The 18,672-nt window shown below is 35.3% G+C and overlaps 1 protein-coding gene across 3 annotated transcripts; it reads left to right on the top strand.

Annotated features, from left to right (window-relative positions):
- Nucleotides 1-1,214: 1,214 nt before the first annotated feature.
- Nucleotides 1,215-17,510, top strand: LOC126708763 (uncharacterized). Of its 3 annotated transcripts, XM_050408696.1 has the most exons (23): nucleotides 2,115-2,258; nucleotides 3,298-3,419; nucleotides 4,706-4,821; nucleotides 6,044-6,252; nucleotides 7,332-7,451; nucleotides 7,575-7,703; nucleotides 7,792-7,917; nucleotides 9,514-9,569; nucleotides 9,659-9,758; nucleotides 9,846-9,963; nucleotides 10,233-10,442; nucleotides 11,541-11,877; nucleotides 12,128-12,221; nucleotides 12,635-12,743; nucleotides 12,974-13,245; nucleotides 13,393-13,520; nucleotides 13,653-13,887; nucleotides 14,822-15,010; nucleotides 15,230-15,519; nucleotides 16,092-16,290; nucleotides 16,402-16,644; nucleotides 16,891-17,000; nucleotides 17,108-17,510. In XM_050408696.1, the coding sequence occupies exons 2-23, from the start codon at nucleotides 3,355-3,357 to the stop codon at nucleotides 17,253-17,255; spliced, it is 3,603 nt and encodes a 1,200-aa protein (XP_050264653.1). In that variant the 5' UTR covers nucleotides 2,115-2,258; nucleotides 3,298-3,354; the 3' UTR covers nucleotides 17,256-17,510. The 3 variants fall into 3 exon arrangements, 2 of the variants coding, with proteins under 2 accessions (XP_050264652.1, XP_050264653.1); XM_050408695.1 differs by lacking the exon at nucleotides 3,298-3,419 and having other exon boundaries at nucleotides 1,221-2,258; XR_007649261.1 differs by lacking the exons at nucleotides 3,298-3,419; nucleotides 16,092-16,290; nucleotides 16,402-16,644 and having other exon boundaries at nucleotides 1,215-2,258; nucleotides 17,108-17,161.
- Nucleotides 17,511-18,672: the final 1,162 nt, after the last annotated feature.

The raw sequence follows: 18,672 nt of genomic DNA, 5'->3' as shown, positions 1-18,672 counted from the left end.
CATGTAAATTTTAGTTTAAAATTCCAAAATGGCAGGAGTGTAATTCAAAACTATCTATCTTAACCCAAAAAAAAAAACTTCATTAAATGATAATTTAAAGTAAGATAATTTATATATTTGGTCCCTATCTTTTATATTATATTTCAATTTGATCCAAAAATTTTAAATTGTGTTAATTTAGTCCATAACCTTTCAATGTCGTGTCAATTTAGTTCATGTCATTATCTCTTAGATGAAAAATTCTGACGTAACAAACGGTTAAAATAAAATATTAGTTTATTACCATATAAATGGAAACTAATTTTTTATTTTGACCTTTCATCTAAGTTGTAACAGTAGAGACTAAATTGATATGTCACTGAAAAGTTAGGGAATAGATTGATATAATTGAAAAGTTAGAGACTAAATTAAAATATGGCGTAAAAGATAGAGACCAAATACGTATTTTACCCATTAAATATATATATATATATATATATATAAACATTTATAAAAATAGGAAAAAAATTTATAATTTTTTTTCATAAAAATAAAATAAAAACTTTCCTAAAACGGGGAACGAATCTTGTAAATATAAATTTTAAAAGTAGTCAAAGGAGTGAAAGAAGCCAACCAACCAAACGGTCCAAGCTACTACTACTTCACAGCCAAGCAGTCACCCCATACAGCTTAGGTGAGCTTGCACTGTTTTCACTTTTTCAACGATACACGTGTCCCCTCTTTGCCTTTTAATGTTCAGTCAGCATCAGTAATTCCGTTAAGAAAACGACTCCATCACCCGCAAGACTCACTCATATCTCACAGACGCATAAAGCTTACCGTCGGCTGTCATTGCTGGCGAAATACCATTCCATCTGTGACACATTGTATTTCCCCCGCGGGTGATTACAGTTCCAAAATATTTAAGCGAGTTGGTTTATCGCCGCGCCACCACTCCCTCACTCACGCTCCAAATGGCGCGTGAAGATAAACACAAACAAGTAATCACTAATCAGATTCATAAAATCAGTTTCTAATTATAATCCAAAGCTGCTAACAGTTAATAATCAGCTTTCCTAATTAGGAGAGTGTATTCAACGCTCTTTATAACAACTTCAGTTTTTATTTAATGATTGAATAATCAAGCACGCTATCCAGTACTCTACCAGAAACGAACAACCAATCAAACTCTACAAAAACCTCAAGTTCACAATGTTCTGACCTTATCTGATAATTTCTTCCTCCTCCCAAATATTAAAATAAAGCTCTCTCTCTCTCGCTCTCTCTCTCTCTGTGTTCATACACCTTGTCTTCCTTCTCATTCTCTCTTTAGCTCCCTCAACCGCTTTTTTAGTTTTTTTCTCTCAGAGCAATTTCTAGGGTTTGAAATGCTACTAACTCTAAGATACAATCTCAGCCCTTCATTTTAATGACTTTTTCCACCAGTGAATGGCTCGATTTAACTCTCCTATTTTCCATTTCACCATTCTCTTCTTTACTTTTTTACCCCTGGTCCAAGCATCCGCAATCGACGGCGATGATTTCTCGATTACCGATTTCGATTCCGATTCCGATTTCAGTCTCTTCCACCAGGACTACTCGCCGCCGGCGCCGCCACCTCCGCCACCTCACCCGCCGTCGGTTTCGTGCACCGATGACCTAGACGGCGTCGGCGACCTCGACGCCACGTGTCAGATAGCTAACGATTTGAACCTCACTCGCGACGTGTATATATCAGGGAAGGGAAATTTTTACATCCTCCCTGGGGTGAGGTTTCACTGTCCGACTCCCGGTTGTTCGATAACGGTGAACATTACTGGAAATTTTAGTTTAGGCACAAATTCTTCGATCGTGACCGGAGCGTTCGAGTTGGCATCGCATAACGCGAGCTTCCTCAATGGTTCGGTGGTGAACACGACGGGACTGGCGGGGAAGCCTCCGTCGGAGACGAGCGGTACGCCGCAAGGGGTAAGCGGGGCGGGCGGAGGACACGGCGGGAGAGGCGCGTGCTGCTTATTGGACGACAAAAAGCTGCCGGAAGACGTGTGGGGCGGAGACGCTTACTCGTGGTCTTCGCTGCAGAAGCCGTGCAGCTTCGGAAGCCGAGGCGGGACGACGAGCAAGGAGGCGGAGTACGGCGGATTGGGAGGCGGAAAGGTGAGTATGGATGTCGTGGGAACTGTTGTTGTGGAGGGAAGTATTTTAGCCGACGGCGGCGACGGAGGAACTAAAGGTGGAGGTGGCTCTGGTGGCAGTATTCACATCATCGCTTATAAAATGTAAACTCTTTTAACTCTCTGATGATTCCTCTTTCTGTCTTTAGCTTTTTTCTTCTATTTTCGCAGTTGATGGAATAGAGGGAAACTAGATATTTGATTGAGTTTTGTTTGGCATCATTTGGTTGGTAGGGAAAATTTTAGGTTATTCATAGAGATTCGTTTTTGTCTCCAGTGGGTTGGTGAGAGAGGGGAGGGAAAAATCTTAGTAGAGCTATACGAAAATTTATTTTAGAAAACAGAAACCAAGATGCGGCCTACAATTATTGAAATAAGTAGTAGAAAAAATAAAGGAAAATATAGAAATTAAATATCTGAATCTGCGTTTACTTTGTAGATTACTTGCTGTGAGTCCGTGACTTTAAAAAAAAAAAATAATAATATTTTGGGATTTAATTCTGGTACTCTGATGTGCTATTTCCTTTTGTGTGTCTGTGTGCGTGATCTGGTTTGAAATTTTGTAATCTAGCATAAAAAGATGTATTTTTTTTCTTCTGGAGTGTAAAGAGTAAAGTTTCGGTGCAAATTTTGCATTACTTGATTTGATGCTTTGGTTTTACAGTCCCTTCAAATATCATAGATTGTTGCAGTTCCTGAAGTTTCAATGTTAGCCCAAACTTAAAATTAGCATTTTAAATGGATGGTACCTATCACTGCTTTCTGCAGAGTGTCATGGTTTGAGCCCCAAAATTTTCACCTATGTTGCTATCCTCGCAATTTTGAACTTTTTGTTATATATTGACAATACATAAACGTTACTAGCATAACCATTCAGTGGGAGATTTTTTAATTTTTAATTTTTTTTAATGATTTGGGCATCGTTAAGCCTTATCTTGTGTGTGGGCTTGATGTGCATTCTTCTAGTATTTTCTTCTGGCGAAGTTTGTAGTTAAATGGTGAAGGAGGCCAATGTTTAAACTTTCTGTTTCTAACTATTTATGCATTTTAAAATATCATTCTTCTTTTCCGGTCAGGTTATGCATGCTAGATTAAATTTGAGAAACAAGATTGGAAATCATCTTTTGTGTAATTTTCTAACCAGAATGACCTTGAAGAGGAAAATGAATGGCAATATTGAAGCAGAATTAGTATTGTAACTATGTTGGTGGGGAATAAGAATTCAATTATGAAGAGGAGCAGGAGACAACTTTTTACCAGGGAAAAGTGAGTTCCCTTTATATTATGGTTTCACTGTTATTTTCCACAACCAGAGCTTGAGTTGTAGGGAGTGTGGGTCTATTTTCTAAATGACGTTTGAAATTTCCTATATATATATATATATATTCTTCTTCCAATAACTTCATTAGCATCTATTTACTCCTCCTATTGCCTTGCCTTTTTCTTCTCTCCTTATCACCTTCCCTTCATATTTTGGTTTCATAATCTGGTAATTCCATTGATGTGACATGCATTCCTAATGTAAATTACATTGAAGATTAAGCTAATACCTAATATAATTTGACTTTTACTGCTCTGTTCACATTCATGAACTTCGATTATTTTAAAATTGCTGCTAGAATGATTAAATTCTTGTTCTATCCAATTATTATTTTATAAGTTTCCTTTTTAGAAGTTCTAAAATGTTTGTGCATCATCAAAATTTAAAGACTTTTCTTGATCACTTTCCCATGATAGCCTATCATCACATTGATTACATTTAATGTTAATTATAATTTATATTCTTCTCCAGTTTTTATTGTTAAAGCATACAAAGGATTTAACTATTAATATATGATAAGTAGGTGGTACAGTAACACTTAGGGGGTGTTTGGTATATGCACTTAAAAACTGAAAACATGTGTTTGAAAGCATATGTGGAAATACATGTGGGTGAAAAAGTGTGTGAAAATGCGTGTAATGTTGTTTAAAAACTGAAAACATGTGTTTGAGTGGGTGCACCAAACGGGGCCTTAATCTTTCTTCCTTGAAATGAGCATTTTCTCAAAGTCGAGTGGGCATTTTCTTTGTAGCTATGCTCTGGGGGGAAGATGTGTCTAATGTCTTTTTTTTTTTTAAATAATTTTTTAAAAATGATTTTATAATGGCACAACTTTACCAACACACTGGTTTGTATCTATAAACACATTCGTTCCTGTGTGGGCATGCACCATGCGTTTTAGATAACATGTAATGTAGATTTTTTTTTTAAGCAGAAGACGCATCCATATTATTCCATTTTTATGTGCGTGCATTGGTGCATGCATGTGTGCCTTACTACGCATGTATTCGTGTGCACACACTGGATAAAATTAATTCAGATTTTATTTTTGTTTTTTAGGGGAGACATTCAACAGCATATTATTCCGTTTAAGTCTTACCCATTCTGTCCGTGTAGATGTGGGTGTGATTGTATTTGCATCTACCTTAACTTAGATCTGTAAAAATTTCAGTAATGGAAATACAGGTTTTTATACTTATTTAATTGAAGTGTTCTCCTTTCATAAGAGCAGGACTGGCAGTGGCAGGATAAGTGCTTGTGGAGGTAATGGATATGGCGGTGGCGGTGGTGGAAGAGTTTCAGTTAATGTTTTCAGCAGGCATTATGACCCAGAAATTTTTGTGCATGGTGAGACTCACTATGTTCTTTGGCTATGGTTAGCTCCCTTTATATTTTTTTGATAAGTAATTATTAGCATTGAAGGGAAACCTCATGTACATGGTACACTGGATGAGTACATTACAACAAAAAAGAAAAAGAATGATGCAGCAAGAAAAACTTAGAGCTGAAAAAGTTCTGATATGATCCAGCTAAAGAGATTCAAGCAAATTGACACTTATAGAGGTTTAAGAAGAAAATCCAGCAATACAACCAAATATTGTAGCAAAGATAGAAATAAGACTGAATTTAGAAAATATCGATGAATATGATCAAATGAATCAAAAAGGCAAAGACCAAAAAGCACCGGAATAGAAAATTGTCCTTGTTTGTGTCTCTTGATATGTTGGCATTTGTTTTTTGTGTGGAAGACAACACCTATAGTGTTTTTATAATAAATCAATGTTCCATCTCATTTCCATTAATGATAATGATTTACAATTTTTTTTAAAAGCGTGCTTTCTGCTTCTAAGAAAAATGCTGGAAAAGCATGCATGAGCCTCACTTCAATAAATGAGTTTTGTTTTGACAAAGCAAAGTGCTTACACCTTGGGCTTTGAGCTTTAAGTGTGCTTATTGAGCTGTTAACAAAATTGGTGAAGAGCTTAAAATTTAAACAAAAGTAGAAGAAACTGTAGTCTTGATGGAAAGCAGTCTTTTAAAAAAAAAATATATATATATATATATTTTAATATTATTAGTAATTGAAGACATTTATTGAAGAGAGAAAGGGAAAAACCTTAATTTCTTTTTGTATATGTTCAGCTGTGTTATTTTACTTATAGGTTGGATCATATGAAATTTTCTCTGTAATCAAGTGGTGGAGGATGAGTTGTAGTTGCCTATAAATAAAAAAGAAAAGAAAAAAAGAAAACAGAGAAACCCATGAGCCTATTTCATTTTGAAATCTCATTTACTGGGTTCTAATTGCTTTTTACCATGAATTTGCTTGTCTTCTTCACATTATTTTGTTTTTTTCCCTTAATGTTTTCCATTTCTGGAACACTTCATTTATCAGTTGTCTGGTCAGGTGTCTATGTTGATCAGCATTGATGGGTACAAAGTTACTATCTTGATATCAGATGGTTATCAAATATTTGTTTTATTCTTAGGAAAAGCAAATTACATATCCTCTGATTAAATCTTATGTCAATATGTGGAATTATTTAGCAACTGCAAGCATCATTTGCAGGAGGAAGTAGTTTTGGCTGTCCAAAGAATGCAGGTGCTGCTGGGACTTTATATGATGCTGTTCCCCGGAGCCTTATTGTTAGCAATCACAACATGTCAACAGACACGGAGACACTTCTTTTGGAGTTTCCTAATCAGCCTCTCTGGACAAATGTTTATATTCAAAATAATGCCAGGGCTTCTGTGCCATTACTTTGGAGTCGCGTCCAGGTTAGTAAAATTCAGATGCATAATTTATACTGGCAGAGCTCTTGTTCCTATGCATGGTTTGCTCTTACTTTCTGGCCAGCCCCTATGTACTCATATTTTTTTGGAGTTTAAAGACCTTTTGTGTTACCTCCCTCTCTATCTAAAGAGAAGTTAGATATAATTGTGTGAAATTAAAAAAAAGGCTGGTTTAAAATATAATTGTTTACTAGGGGGGTGGGTGCTTGTTTAATGGAACTTTAATGCTGGGAGTACAGCTAAAATTATTTCAATATTTTTTTTTTCTTATCTGAAATCTTGGATTTTATTTTTGAATTTCAGATTTATTTTAGATTTCACTTTTGAATTTTATGTTGTTGAGGATTATATGGGATTTTTTTTTTTTTTTGAATTATTTTTACTTATTGTTGACAAATGCTCTTTTGACAGATATTGAGGAATGCACTTTTGAATTGGAAAATTTCAATTGCTGGGTGTTGATTCCTAAGTTTTTCTGTTTGGTGCTAATTCCAAGCAATCCCCAAGTGCTGATTCTTATTGCCTATTTTTATATTCGGCACAATTTTCTTCTCTAAATTCCTATTCTTTCTCCCTTGACCATCTGCATTTGATCTATCCTCCGGCGTCAAACTTTACCTTAGCCCATTGTGACTATGAAACCACTGGTTTATGCATATTTACCTTAAGCATGATCATAATTTTGGTGCTTACTGTATGAATATATATATATATATATATTAATCGTTATCTAGATTTTATGAGATTGGTATGTTCATTTTAACTCCTAACCACATTTTATTGAGTCTATCTAAGTCAGTCGGTGTGAATGTGGATGTATTGAGATGTATTTTTAGAATTCGTTATAATTAAAATTGTGAATTCTTTTCCATGTATGGAGCTCTCAAGAATATTTTGAACAATAAATTTTCATTGACCACAAATTTCTATATAGAAGAGATTTTGAGTGTTTTCTTCATCTTAAAAGAACTGAAGTTTGGTTTATTTTGTATCCTTTTGAAAATGCAATCATGATTCACATGGGCTATCTAATTCCATTATCTCCTGATGATGCACTATATCAGGTAGAAGGACAGATAAGTCTGCTGTGTGGTGGAAAGTTGAGCTTTGGGCTTGCACATTATGCTTCATCAGAGTTTGAGTTATTGGCAGAAGAACTGTTGATGAGTGACTCTGAGATCAAGGTAACTAGCAGTTCAGTACGTTCTTTTTATGCTTTCCCACAATGTTTGATGCAATTTGAGGTTTAATGTTTTAACTTTGTTATGTGCTTGTGTTATGTGGTAACATGGGTTTGTTTCCTTAAGGTGTATGGGGCTCTACGCATGTCTGTGAAAATATTCTTGATGTGGAATTCCACAATGATTATAGATGGTGGTGAAGACGTGATACTGGCTACATCCTTACTTGAGGCTAGTAATTTAATTGTTCTCAAGGTGTGTCACTGTCCATTTTTGGCATTTTCTATAGCACATATTGCTTATAATGTATTCATATATGATGTTTCTGCCTTTTCCATTTCAGAAATCATCTGTCATACATTCTAATGCAAATCTGGGAGTTCATGGACAAGGTCTACTGAATTTATCAGGACCGGGGAATTTAATTGAAGCCCAACGTCTGGTTCTATCACTATTTTATAGTATTCATGTGAGCAACTGTTCCATTATAAATGTTTTGTTATTTTTTCTTTGATTATTTTTCATATTTGCTTGTAATTGATAAATTATCGATTGTCCCAAAAGGTTAAGCAATTAATAATTGGTGAATCTAATCATTTAATCTAACATTCCCCTTCATGTGTGAGGCCTAAATTGCTCTTATTAAGTGGGCCTAACACATGGGAATTTTTTAATGGTAGGTAAGGTGGAGACAGGTTTTGAACCTAGGACCTCTTGTTCTAATAACAAGATAAATTACCTATTGTCCCAAAAGTTTAAGTTGTTAGGAAATGGTGAATTTAATAATTTAATCTAACAGTAACTATTTGCTAGACCATAAAAAAAAAACTTGCAAGTTAGGAAATCTAGTTGTGGCATCTGGTAGTTAATCCAAAATTTCAGACATCCCTTCTGGTCACAACCCTTGCACTGTAAAATGCTTCTAAATTTACATCTCTGTTTCTTTATCAATAATTTGAAGTTGGGGCATGGGGAGATTGGATATATCACCTACATTGTGCAGCTAATGCATATGCCTTTTAAACGCTCATATCAGTCAAGTGCCAAAACTTTTTTCTAAAATGCATACATTGTGATTTGTATGATGTATTCTCTTACATTGAGTCTGACTGAGGGTGGAGGCCCCTTCAACTCTATTTTATGCATGGAAAGATCTAATAAAGATTTATTTTGCGTGAAGCTCTTATTGGTTTATTTTATGAGAAATATAACACTATAATATTAAATCAGTACAGTCAAGTCTTGTCCACATTTTGTTTCTCATACTTTACCTAAATTAAGATTTACAAAAAAAAATTATTATGAAGAATAGGTTACAACTATACACATTGTGCTATCAGTAAATGCTATAGAAAGTAAAAAACTAGCTTATTTTACTGACATGTTTTGCTTGATGCTTATAAGAAAAAAAAAGTTTTCTTGTGATGTACTCAACAAAAAAAATTTCTGTAGAACATTACTGGTGAATTATCAACTTCCATTAGCTTAATATGTATCTTTCTTCATTCCCTATGATTTGTCCTAATTTTTGGGATTAAGGCTTAAGAGGGATTAAAAAATGGAACCCCTGATTCATTCCCTTCCTTCCGAATAAACTGCCAAACATGGGAATGAAAAGAATTTTCTTTAAAATTTCTTTTCTTTCCATTCCATCCCCTTTTATTCCCCTCCCAAACAAGCTGTAAGTTCATTGCCTCCCGGATTGCTTAAAATCCTAGGGGAAGATCATAGTTATCAGTGAGTTTTTAGTAATCAGGCCTTTATTTTTTTTTTTTTTGGGGGGGGGGGGGGGGGGCAGGCATCGGATGGTTCGTGGTTGGCTCTCTTAGTACTGTTAAGCTCAACTGTCTTTATCTATTTATATGGTCTTGCTTCCACAACATAATAATGATATTATGTTCCTTATCTTCATCATTTAGTAGTTGGCTATACAAAAGTCTGGTTTGATGATAATTATTTGCAGATTTCTCTGAGCTATAGGATTGTACATGCTATGCACGTTAGGAAATTCTTGTGTTTTTTAGTGTATATGATTACCAATTGATTTCTCTTTTTTGCTTGACAGATTGGACTGGGATCTGTTTTGCGTGGTCCCTTGGAGAATGCAACAACAGCTGTTGTGTAAGATTGGATCTAGCTGTATCATCACTTGCTTGAAATTTTCTAATGTTCTATTTACAGCGTAATTTTTTTATTTTAATCTCTGTTAGGACTCCAAAGCTCCATTGTGAAAACCAAGATTGTCCTATTGAACTACACCATCCGCCTGAAGATTGCAATGTGAACTCATCACTGTCCTTCACTCTTCAGGTGTTTGTTTAGTTGAGTTGGTGCAGTAGTAGGATTTGAAATTATTAATCTGGATCTATTAGAAGCTTTATCAATTTGCTTTTCCAGATATGCCGAGTTGAGGATATAACTGTTGAAGGCCTTATAAAAGGTTCTGTTGTACATTTCCATAGAGCAAGAACTATATCTGTACAGTCTTCTGGAATAATAAGTGCATCTGGGATGGGTATTTTTTCCCCTTTACTAGTGATTTTATTATGCCCATGAGTGATTGATTCAGTAGTCATGCTTCCTCCACTTTAGTTTCTCTCACTTGCTCCCCCCCCCCCCCCCCCCCCTTTTATTCTTTCTTTCATTCTGCCTTACAAACACCCAGGTTGATACACACAATTATGTCACAGTTTAAATGTTCTGTAGAAAACAAAACAACACATATTTTGATTTCTTTGGAAGAAATCATATACTTAAGTGGAGTTCATGTTTGTGTATGTACAGGCTGCACAGGTGGTGTGGGCAGGGGACGTGTTCTGAGCAATGGTGTTGGCAGTGGTGGTGGGCATGGTGGTAAAGGCGGGACTGGATGTTACAATGGTAGTTGTGTTGAGGGTGGTATTTCATATGGGAATGCAAATTTGCCTTGTGAACTTGGTAGTGGAAGTGGGGATGAAAGCTTAGCTAATTCAACTGCAGGTGGTGGTATCATAGGTGGGTCAATAGTACATCATCTTGTCACTATTTTGCTATAAAATGGTGGAAGATGTTGATAAGGATCTCTAAGGAAAATTAAATTTACTTGTTATATGTATCTGCAATCATTGTAGTCAAATTTGAGGGAAGGTGGATGGTGCCATTCATGGGCACCTTTTTTTCTCTTTGCCTCTTTTTATAATATCTTTTGAAGTCATGTACTTTATATTTGTAACATTTATAGTGTAATACCTGCTTTTAATTATAATTTATCTGGCTGTGTATTAATAAGATATTTTTTCCATCACTTATCATTCTTTAATTTTTATTATGATTTAATAATTGCCTTGTTGCTGTTTTATTTTCTCTTAGAATTTAAGAATGCCTATTTTTAATATCAAATTTGTAACTTTTATGGTGTAATACCTATTTTTTTATTATAATTTATCTGGCTATTTGTTACTAAGGTTTATATATATATATATATATATATATCAGTTTTTTTTTATCACTTATCATTCTTTTATTTTTGTTGTTTCATTATGATTTAATAATTCAATGTTGGACTTTTATTATTTAGAATTTAAGAATGCTAGTTGTTTTTGGGTGTTTCTCTTGTACACTTTCATATGTACCAGGGTTGTGTTCTTTTTTCAACATTTTTTAAAATGTGTTTTATTACTTGTAAAAAAAAAAGATATAATAATTCCTTTCTTGTATAAATGGAAGCCGGCTCTGTTTCTGTTATATGCTGTTAGAAAACAATGGTAAGTGATTAAATTCACCATTTCCTATCATCTTAAGCTTTTGAGATTAGTGGTTGTTTATCATTGTATTAAAGCATGTAGTCATGAGTTCGAACCCTGCTGCACCTACCTTCCATTTAAAAATTAAAAATTCCATTTGAGTGCCACTTTTGAGGGGGAATCTAGGCCCATATGTGGGGGGGGGGGGGGGGGGGGGGGGTAAAGGAAAATAATGGTTAAGTGATTAAATTCACCTTTTCCTGTCGGGTATTAGTGGTAGTTTATCATATGCAAACCTTATTTGAGTTGACAGTTGCTATTCCTTTAGTTTCATATCCTCCATATTCACACCTTTTTTTTTTCTGAGCAGTAATGGGTTCATTTGAGCATCCCTTGTCAAGTTTGTCAATTGAAGGCTCAGTGAGTGCTGATGGAGAGGGTTCTGAAGAAACTAGTGGAAAGGCAAATTATGCTGTTGCAAATAGTTCAAATGGAGGTCCTGGAGGTGGGTCTGGTGGAACTATTCTTCTGTTTTTGCAAACAATAGCACTTGGTGAGGCTGCTATCCTTTCAAGTGTTGGGGGATTCAGTAGTCCCACTGGGGCTGGTGGAGGAGGTGGTGGAAGGATTCACTTTCATTGGTCTGACATCCCCACTGGAGATGTGTACCAGCCCATTGCTACAGTGGAAGGAAGTATCCATGCAAGGTTCAGACATAGTCAATTTTTATGCGAATGCTACATATTTCTATATGTTGTGAATTCTATGGGTTTTTCTATTTTGTGAAAAGAAAGAACTTATTGGTTCATAATGAGCTTGTTCATTCAATGAAAGATTATTTGATATGGCAGATTCAATGCTGGCATGTTTTAAATTTTATATTACTTCATTTAATAATATCATCACTGAATTTAGCTAGTCTTCTGGTAGCATATTGATGTTTTCTGTAATGGTTAGTGGAGGGAAAGGTGCACACCAAGGTGGTGCTGGAGAAAATGGGACGTTGACTGCGAAAGCTTGCCCAAAAGGACTATATGGTATATTTTGTGAGGTAGGTCTGCAATATGATAACTTTAAGATATATTAATTTCCTTTGTGTTTGCACACTGTTTCATTTGTTCAGCATTTCTTAGTTTGAGTTTGTATATCTACACACAGATTTCATAACATAAAAAATGTATATTCGTCAACTTCAAGCTACCATGAATAAATGGACTTCTTTTTCATTTTTTTATTATTATCTTTACGTGACTTTTTATTTTGTGGGATACAATTACAATCATGAACTAAACAAATTACAACTAGAAATGATGGTAGAAAATGCAGAGCATCATAGTGTGCAAGTTATGGACCTCTCTCTCTCTCTCTAAATTTGTAGTTTAGTATGCATCACTGTTTATTCCATCATATAATTTTTCAATTATGAAACTTGTATTTGTATTTGTATTGTTTTTTTATCTTCAGGAATGTCCAGCTGGCACTTATAAGAATGTTACGGGATCTGATAGAGCACTTTGTCATCATTGTCCTGCTCAAGAGCTTCCCCATCGTGCTGAATACATTGCTGTCCGAGGTACTTCTATGTTATTGATGGCTAATTTGTCTTCTATCATAAGAGATAAAGGAACATATTCCCTTGAAGTATTGTCAGTTCTTATTGATTTTCATCCTTTTTGTCTTGGAGGGGGAATTATTTCTTATCTGTAGTTTCATTTACTTTATATCCTTGTTGTTTCTTATTCCAAAAAATAATTGGAAGTTCTGGAATTAATGTATGGATTCTCAACTTGTCCTCTTTAACAGGAGGTATAGCTGAAACTCCTTGTCCTTACAGATGCATTTCAGACAGATATCACATGCCAAATTGTTATACAGCACTTGAAGAGTTGATTTATACATTTGGTGGGCCTTGGTTATTTGGTCTTCTTCTTATTGTTCTCCTCGTTCTGTTAGCTCTGGTGCTCAGTGCTGCGAGAATGAAATTTGTTGGGGTAGATGAATTACCAGGACCAGCTCCTACTCAACATGGCTCTCAAATAGATCACTCCTTCCCTTTTCTGGAGTCATTGAATGAGGTTGCTTTGAACAATCTTGCATTATAAAATTGTCTTTTTCATACTGATTTTTGTACAAGAAAAGAAGTCTTCACATACAGCTTTTGTAAGTTTTGCTCTGTCTCCACCCATGATATCGGATGTAACAAGGTGCTATTGATATACTAGGTTTTGGAAACAAACAGAGCTGAAGAGTCCCAGAGTCATGTGCATAGAATGTATTTCATGGGTCCTAATACTTTCAGCGAACCTTGGCATCTACCTCATACTCCTCCAGAACAAATAAAAGAGATTGTGTAAGTTAAATTGGATCATTCTTTTCCTGATTACTTCAGTTGCCCCTTTATGAATTTCATTGTTATTATCTCTTTGTTAATTTAATTATATTTGATTAGAAGTCTTTCCTCTTAATCTTTCTAATTTGGCAGATATGAGGGTGCATTTAATACGTTTGTAGATGAGATCAATGCTATAGCTGCCTATCAATGGTGGGAGGGGGCAGTATACAGCATTCTTTCTGTTCTAGCATATCCTCTTGCATGGTCATGGCAACAGTGGCGCCGGAGATTGAAATTGCAACGATTGCGTGAGTTTGTTAGATCAGAGTACGATCATGCTTGCTTACGTTCTTGCCGTTCACGTGCTCTCTATGAAGGGATCAAGGTTTGCTTTTGCACAAGTTCTGGTTTTTTGTCGTGACTTCATTAGACTATGATACTTTATGTTGCATGTGATGCATTTTAAATGATTAATGAGTTATTAAGTTTTTTTAGGCGATGCACTCCTACGTCTATGATATGCTTGCATAAATTATCCAAGATTCTACCATTTGTGCTCTGGCTGAGCATTCAATGCTGTAGATACTACTCTACCAAAGTGGGTGTGAAGGTTATTTTTTGGTATACTCTGGGGGTGGAATTGGTGGGAAGAACACACTGAAATGTATAGAAAAAATGAAAAAGAGGGGTAGACATTGGGGTTCGAAGTGTTATTTGAGACCTGGAGAATGACCTGGCTTCGGGGGGGTGTACAATATCTGATTTATTTACTAGCTCAGTTATTACCCTGATGCGACTATGATTTAAAAAAAAGAAGAAGCTATTTTCCTGTATAAAGTGACATGAATAGAGCATGTCAAGGGTTTTGTGGCATTTAATTTTTCCTACTGAAACGAAATTAATGCTTATGAGAACTAATAATAGAGTGTTATGTTAGGCATTTCGTACTAGGATCCAAATCCAGGTCTAATTTATTGACATTAGATTGTATGTTTGCCTTTGATTTTATAATTGACTATTTATTCTTAACAATGTCTAATGTTCTTATCCTTCTATCCAATTACAATCCCCACTTTTTTTGTGCCGGTAGTTAAATTTGTTAAGAAATATAAATCACATCTAACTTTCTCTTTACGTGATAGTTGAGTGCATATTCATTCACTATAGATGGGATTTGGACTTACCATTCAGCACAAATTGGTTTTTCAGTGTGTAATCCTCTGCGAAATCTAATCTCTCGCATTATGGAAAATGCAATGTGGTCCCAGTGAAATTTAATTGGTTTTTAAGCTTGGGTATGTTTTCATGTGTTTCTGTAGGTAGCTGCAACTTCTGATTTAATGCTAGCATATGTGGACTTCTTCCTTGGTGGGGATGAAAAGAGAACTGATCTTCCTCCACGCCTTCACCAAAGATTTCCTATGTTATTACCTTTTGGAGGAGATGGAAGTTACATGGCCCCTTTCTCACTTCACAGCGATAATATTCTCACAAGCCTTATGAGTCAGGTTTGTTAATTCATACAGGGACTCATAGTAAAAAATGATCAATGCGCACAAAACACAAGCAAGTTTAGAGAAATACACACACAAACAAACACATGAACATACACCTACACATAAGAGGGAGAGAGAGAGATGAGATCTGTGGGGGAGGGGTGCTAAATCGATCTCTTCTAAGATGTAGCTCTTATAGAATTTGCTAATTGTTATGCTTCTGGCCTGCAGTCAGTCCCACCTACCAAATGGTATCGATTAGTGGCTGGATTGAATGCACAGCTGCGCTTAGTTCGTCGTAGTCGACTAAGAGTAACATTTCAACCTGTTCTCAAATGGCTTGAAACTCATGCCAATCCTGCTTTGGTGGTCCATGGTATACACGTTGATCTTGCTTGGTTTCAGGCTACAGCTTGTGGTTATTTTCAGTATGGACTTTTGGTGTATGCTATAGAAGAAGAAAATGATCCTGTATCCGTTGGATATATTGGTGGAGCAGTACGAACTGAGCAACAATCACGGTAATGTTCTATAGTGTTTTGTGATTGATAACCTATGTTAACCAATATGTGGTCACATTCGCTTCTTTCTATTTCATTTTCATTATACATAGAACTGTTAGTTGTGTGGTGAAATCTTGCCAAAATTGAGTGGGTGTTAATGTTATGTCGTGCTTCCGTGGATGAGCTGATAACACGAAATGTATCAAATTTACAAGTGTCATTGAAGTTGAAGGTTTAGAGAACATAATATCGGACATACATAATAAAAAGAAACATGAATGCAAGTATTAGGATCAGAAGAGGTGTAGGTGAAAGAATAGACACATGCACCTTATTACTTAAGTGCTATGAACATGCACAGGCTCACCAGGCCTATCAGCAGAAACACACACAACGTCAAATATAGCAATCTGAAGTCTTATGCTGTGTTTTTGAGCAGATTTAGGATAGATAAGGGAGGTGAATTGGTGTACATCACTCTCTTGTACATGCTGACCAACATGTGAACATACATATACATGATAGTAATTGAATTGAGTTTGACTTGTTTTTCTTTCTCCCCTGGCCTACGGTGCGAAAAACACTTACAGAGAAAATCCTCCATCCAGTCATCTGAGAGAAGAAACACAATTAAACCAAGCACATGGAAGCAATGAAAGTTTAATGAGGCGAAGAAGGATATTTGGCAGCATTTTAGATGCTAACAGTGTACAAGAAATTGAAGAAAAGAGAGAAATATTTTATCTTCTCTCTTTTATACTTCATAATACTAAACCTGTTGGACACCAGGTATAATGAGTTGATTATGGCATTTTATTGGTTAACATTCACTTGAAGTTTTGATTACTTCTCACTCCTCTCTCTCAACAAATTTCTTTTTCCTTTTTGGTCTGATTGCAGGATCTTGTCGGTTTAGTAATCTCTATGCTACTTTTAGGAGATTTTAGCTTAGTGTTGCTTACTTTGCTCCAGTTGTATTCATTTTCACTATTAGATGTCTTCCTGGTTTTGTTTATTTTACCCCTCGGTGTTCTTCTCCCATTTCCTGCCGGAATCAATGCTCTGTTCAGTCATGGACCTAGACGTTCTGCAGGTCTTGCACGTGTTTACGCCTTGTGGAACATTACATCCTTGATTAATGTAGTAAGTTGCAATATCTGCTGATTCTACTTATTCTTGAGCCCTGATTAGTCTGCTTTCGCCCAATGAACAAATAGGCTGAGGAACTTACATTATACGTATTTTGGTAGCTGAAAAAAGTGTGTGAAGAACATAAATCTTGAAATCTTTAGTGGAGTTTTGGTTGATATAGACATTATTTTTCAGTTTGAAATTGACTGTCACTCTTCTTTTAATGAGTTAAAATGTAATTACCTTATTTTCTTTCAGGTGATTGCATTTCTTTGTGGATATTTTCACCATAATGCTCCATCACCATCACCATCACCATCACCACCAGATAGAGAACATCTGAACTTTCAACCTTGGAATGTTGGCATGTGAGGGAATTTTAGCTTTGAAAAAATATTCGTTTTATTGTTAGGAAGTAGTGCCATTGACAAAACACTGAACTAACTGTGATTATTAATGGTGGTTGTGCGCGCAGGGATGAAAGTGAATGGTGGATTTTTCCTGCTGGACTGGTTTTGTGTAAATTCTTCCAGTCCAGACTAATCAACTGGCATGTGGCAAATCTGGAGATTCAGGACCGATCATTGTATAGTAATAATTTTGACATGTTCTGGCACTCATAACTTGGGTTTTCACAAGATGGCATTTCCACATTAACATGCATTTTTGTTGTCATAGGTATTTTGTATGTTTGAGTAGGTGAGTGATTGACATAGAGATTAGAGAAAGTAGAAAAAGGAAAAAGAAAGAAAATGATAGGAGAAAGATAGATTTGTTTTTGTTATTGTAATCACCTGTAAAACAGTGTGGGCAATACGCAGTCCTTTTTCCCCCATAATGTATACAGTTTTTATACAATGTAAACAGTTCTTTTACTACCTCACCATTTGTCACAACTTGTGAAGTGTTCAAGTATGTGAGTGGTCAATCACTTGCTCTATCACCTTAGAGTTGTGGCACAAAAGTTGTGTCCCTTTTAGATTTGTGGCACAAAATTTGTCCCTAATGTAACTATAATTGCAGTACACATATCCTTTATTCATTCAGTGACCGTATACCATTCCCTACGTTTTCTCATATAGTCTACTTATCGAATGATTAGTAATGTTCAGTGCATGGAATTCGAAACCTGGTAAAAGTTTGATTATGCCTATATATACTTGGGTAAATTACTAATTGGGTCCCTCAAGGTTTAACTTGGTCTCTCAATTATTAGTCGTGTGAATTTGATCTTAACTTTTAAAATTAAGTCAATTTTATCCTTCTTTTCAAAATTTTTAAAAAAAAAAAAAAAAATCAATTTCATCCTTGCACGCCTCTACTTTTAAATTTTATTGAAATTAGTGGTTAAAACTGAATTAATTTTGAAATTCACATTTTCTACGATAACCTTTTCGCTTGTACAATATTTTTATCATATTAACTAAAAATTTTGTTAAAATTTAAAAGAAGAGATTTAAGGTTGACAGAACTTAAGGTTGAGGGAACAAATTGGACATTACACTGTAGTTAGGGCCAGATTAGTAATTTACACTATATAAGTAATTTGTCTTATCATTATTTATATTGTCTAAGCAGGCCACTAAAGTGCTTATTTGAAAGCGATGCCTTTTTTTTTTTTTTTCGCATATCACGTGCTGAACTGCTGACGCGTTGGCCAGAATCGGTGTGTAGCCCTGAATTTGTTAATTTGGAACCTCTAGATACCCTGGTTCCTTTGCTTTCTTTTGACATTTCAAGACGATATTGTACCGCTACTATCCTCTAATGTAATCCTTTTTACCAAATAAAAGAAATGAAGATAAACATAAGAAATTATTCATGTTAACGATTTCTTTTACTTGAAGATCGAGGAGATTGGGCATCGTTAATACTACAGTAGGATTCTTTGTTGTCCACCTTTGAATATTTCAAAATTGTTTCATGATTCATCACATAAATTCCAGCAAATTAAAAGAACACTTAATAATGACAATAAATTAGGAAAATAATGTATTATCTTATTAATTAATGTAAGAAAATAATATATTTTAAATAACA

This window comes from Quercus robur, chromosome 12, assembly GCF_932294415.1.
Source record: "Quercus robur chromosome 12, dhQueRobu3.1, whole genome shotgun sequence".
Lineage (NCBI taxonomy): Eukaryota > Viridiplantae > Streptophyta > Magnoliopsida > Fagales > Fagaceae > Quercus > Quercus robur.
This window is presented reverse-complemented; position numbering and strand designations above follow the sequence as displayed.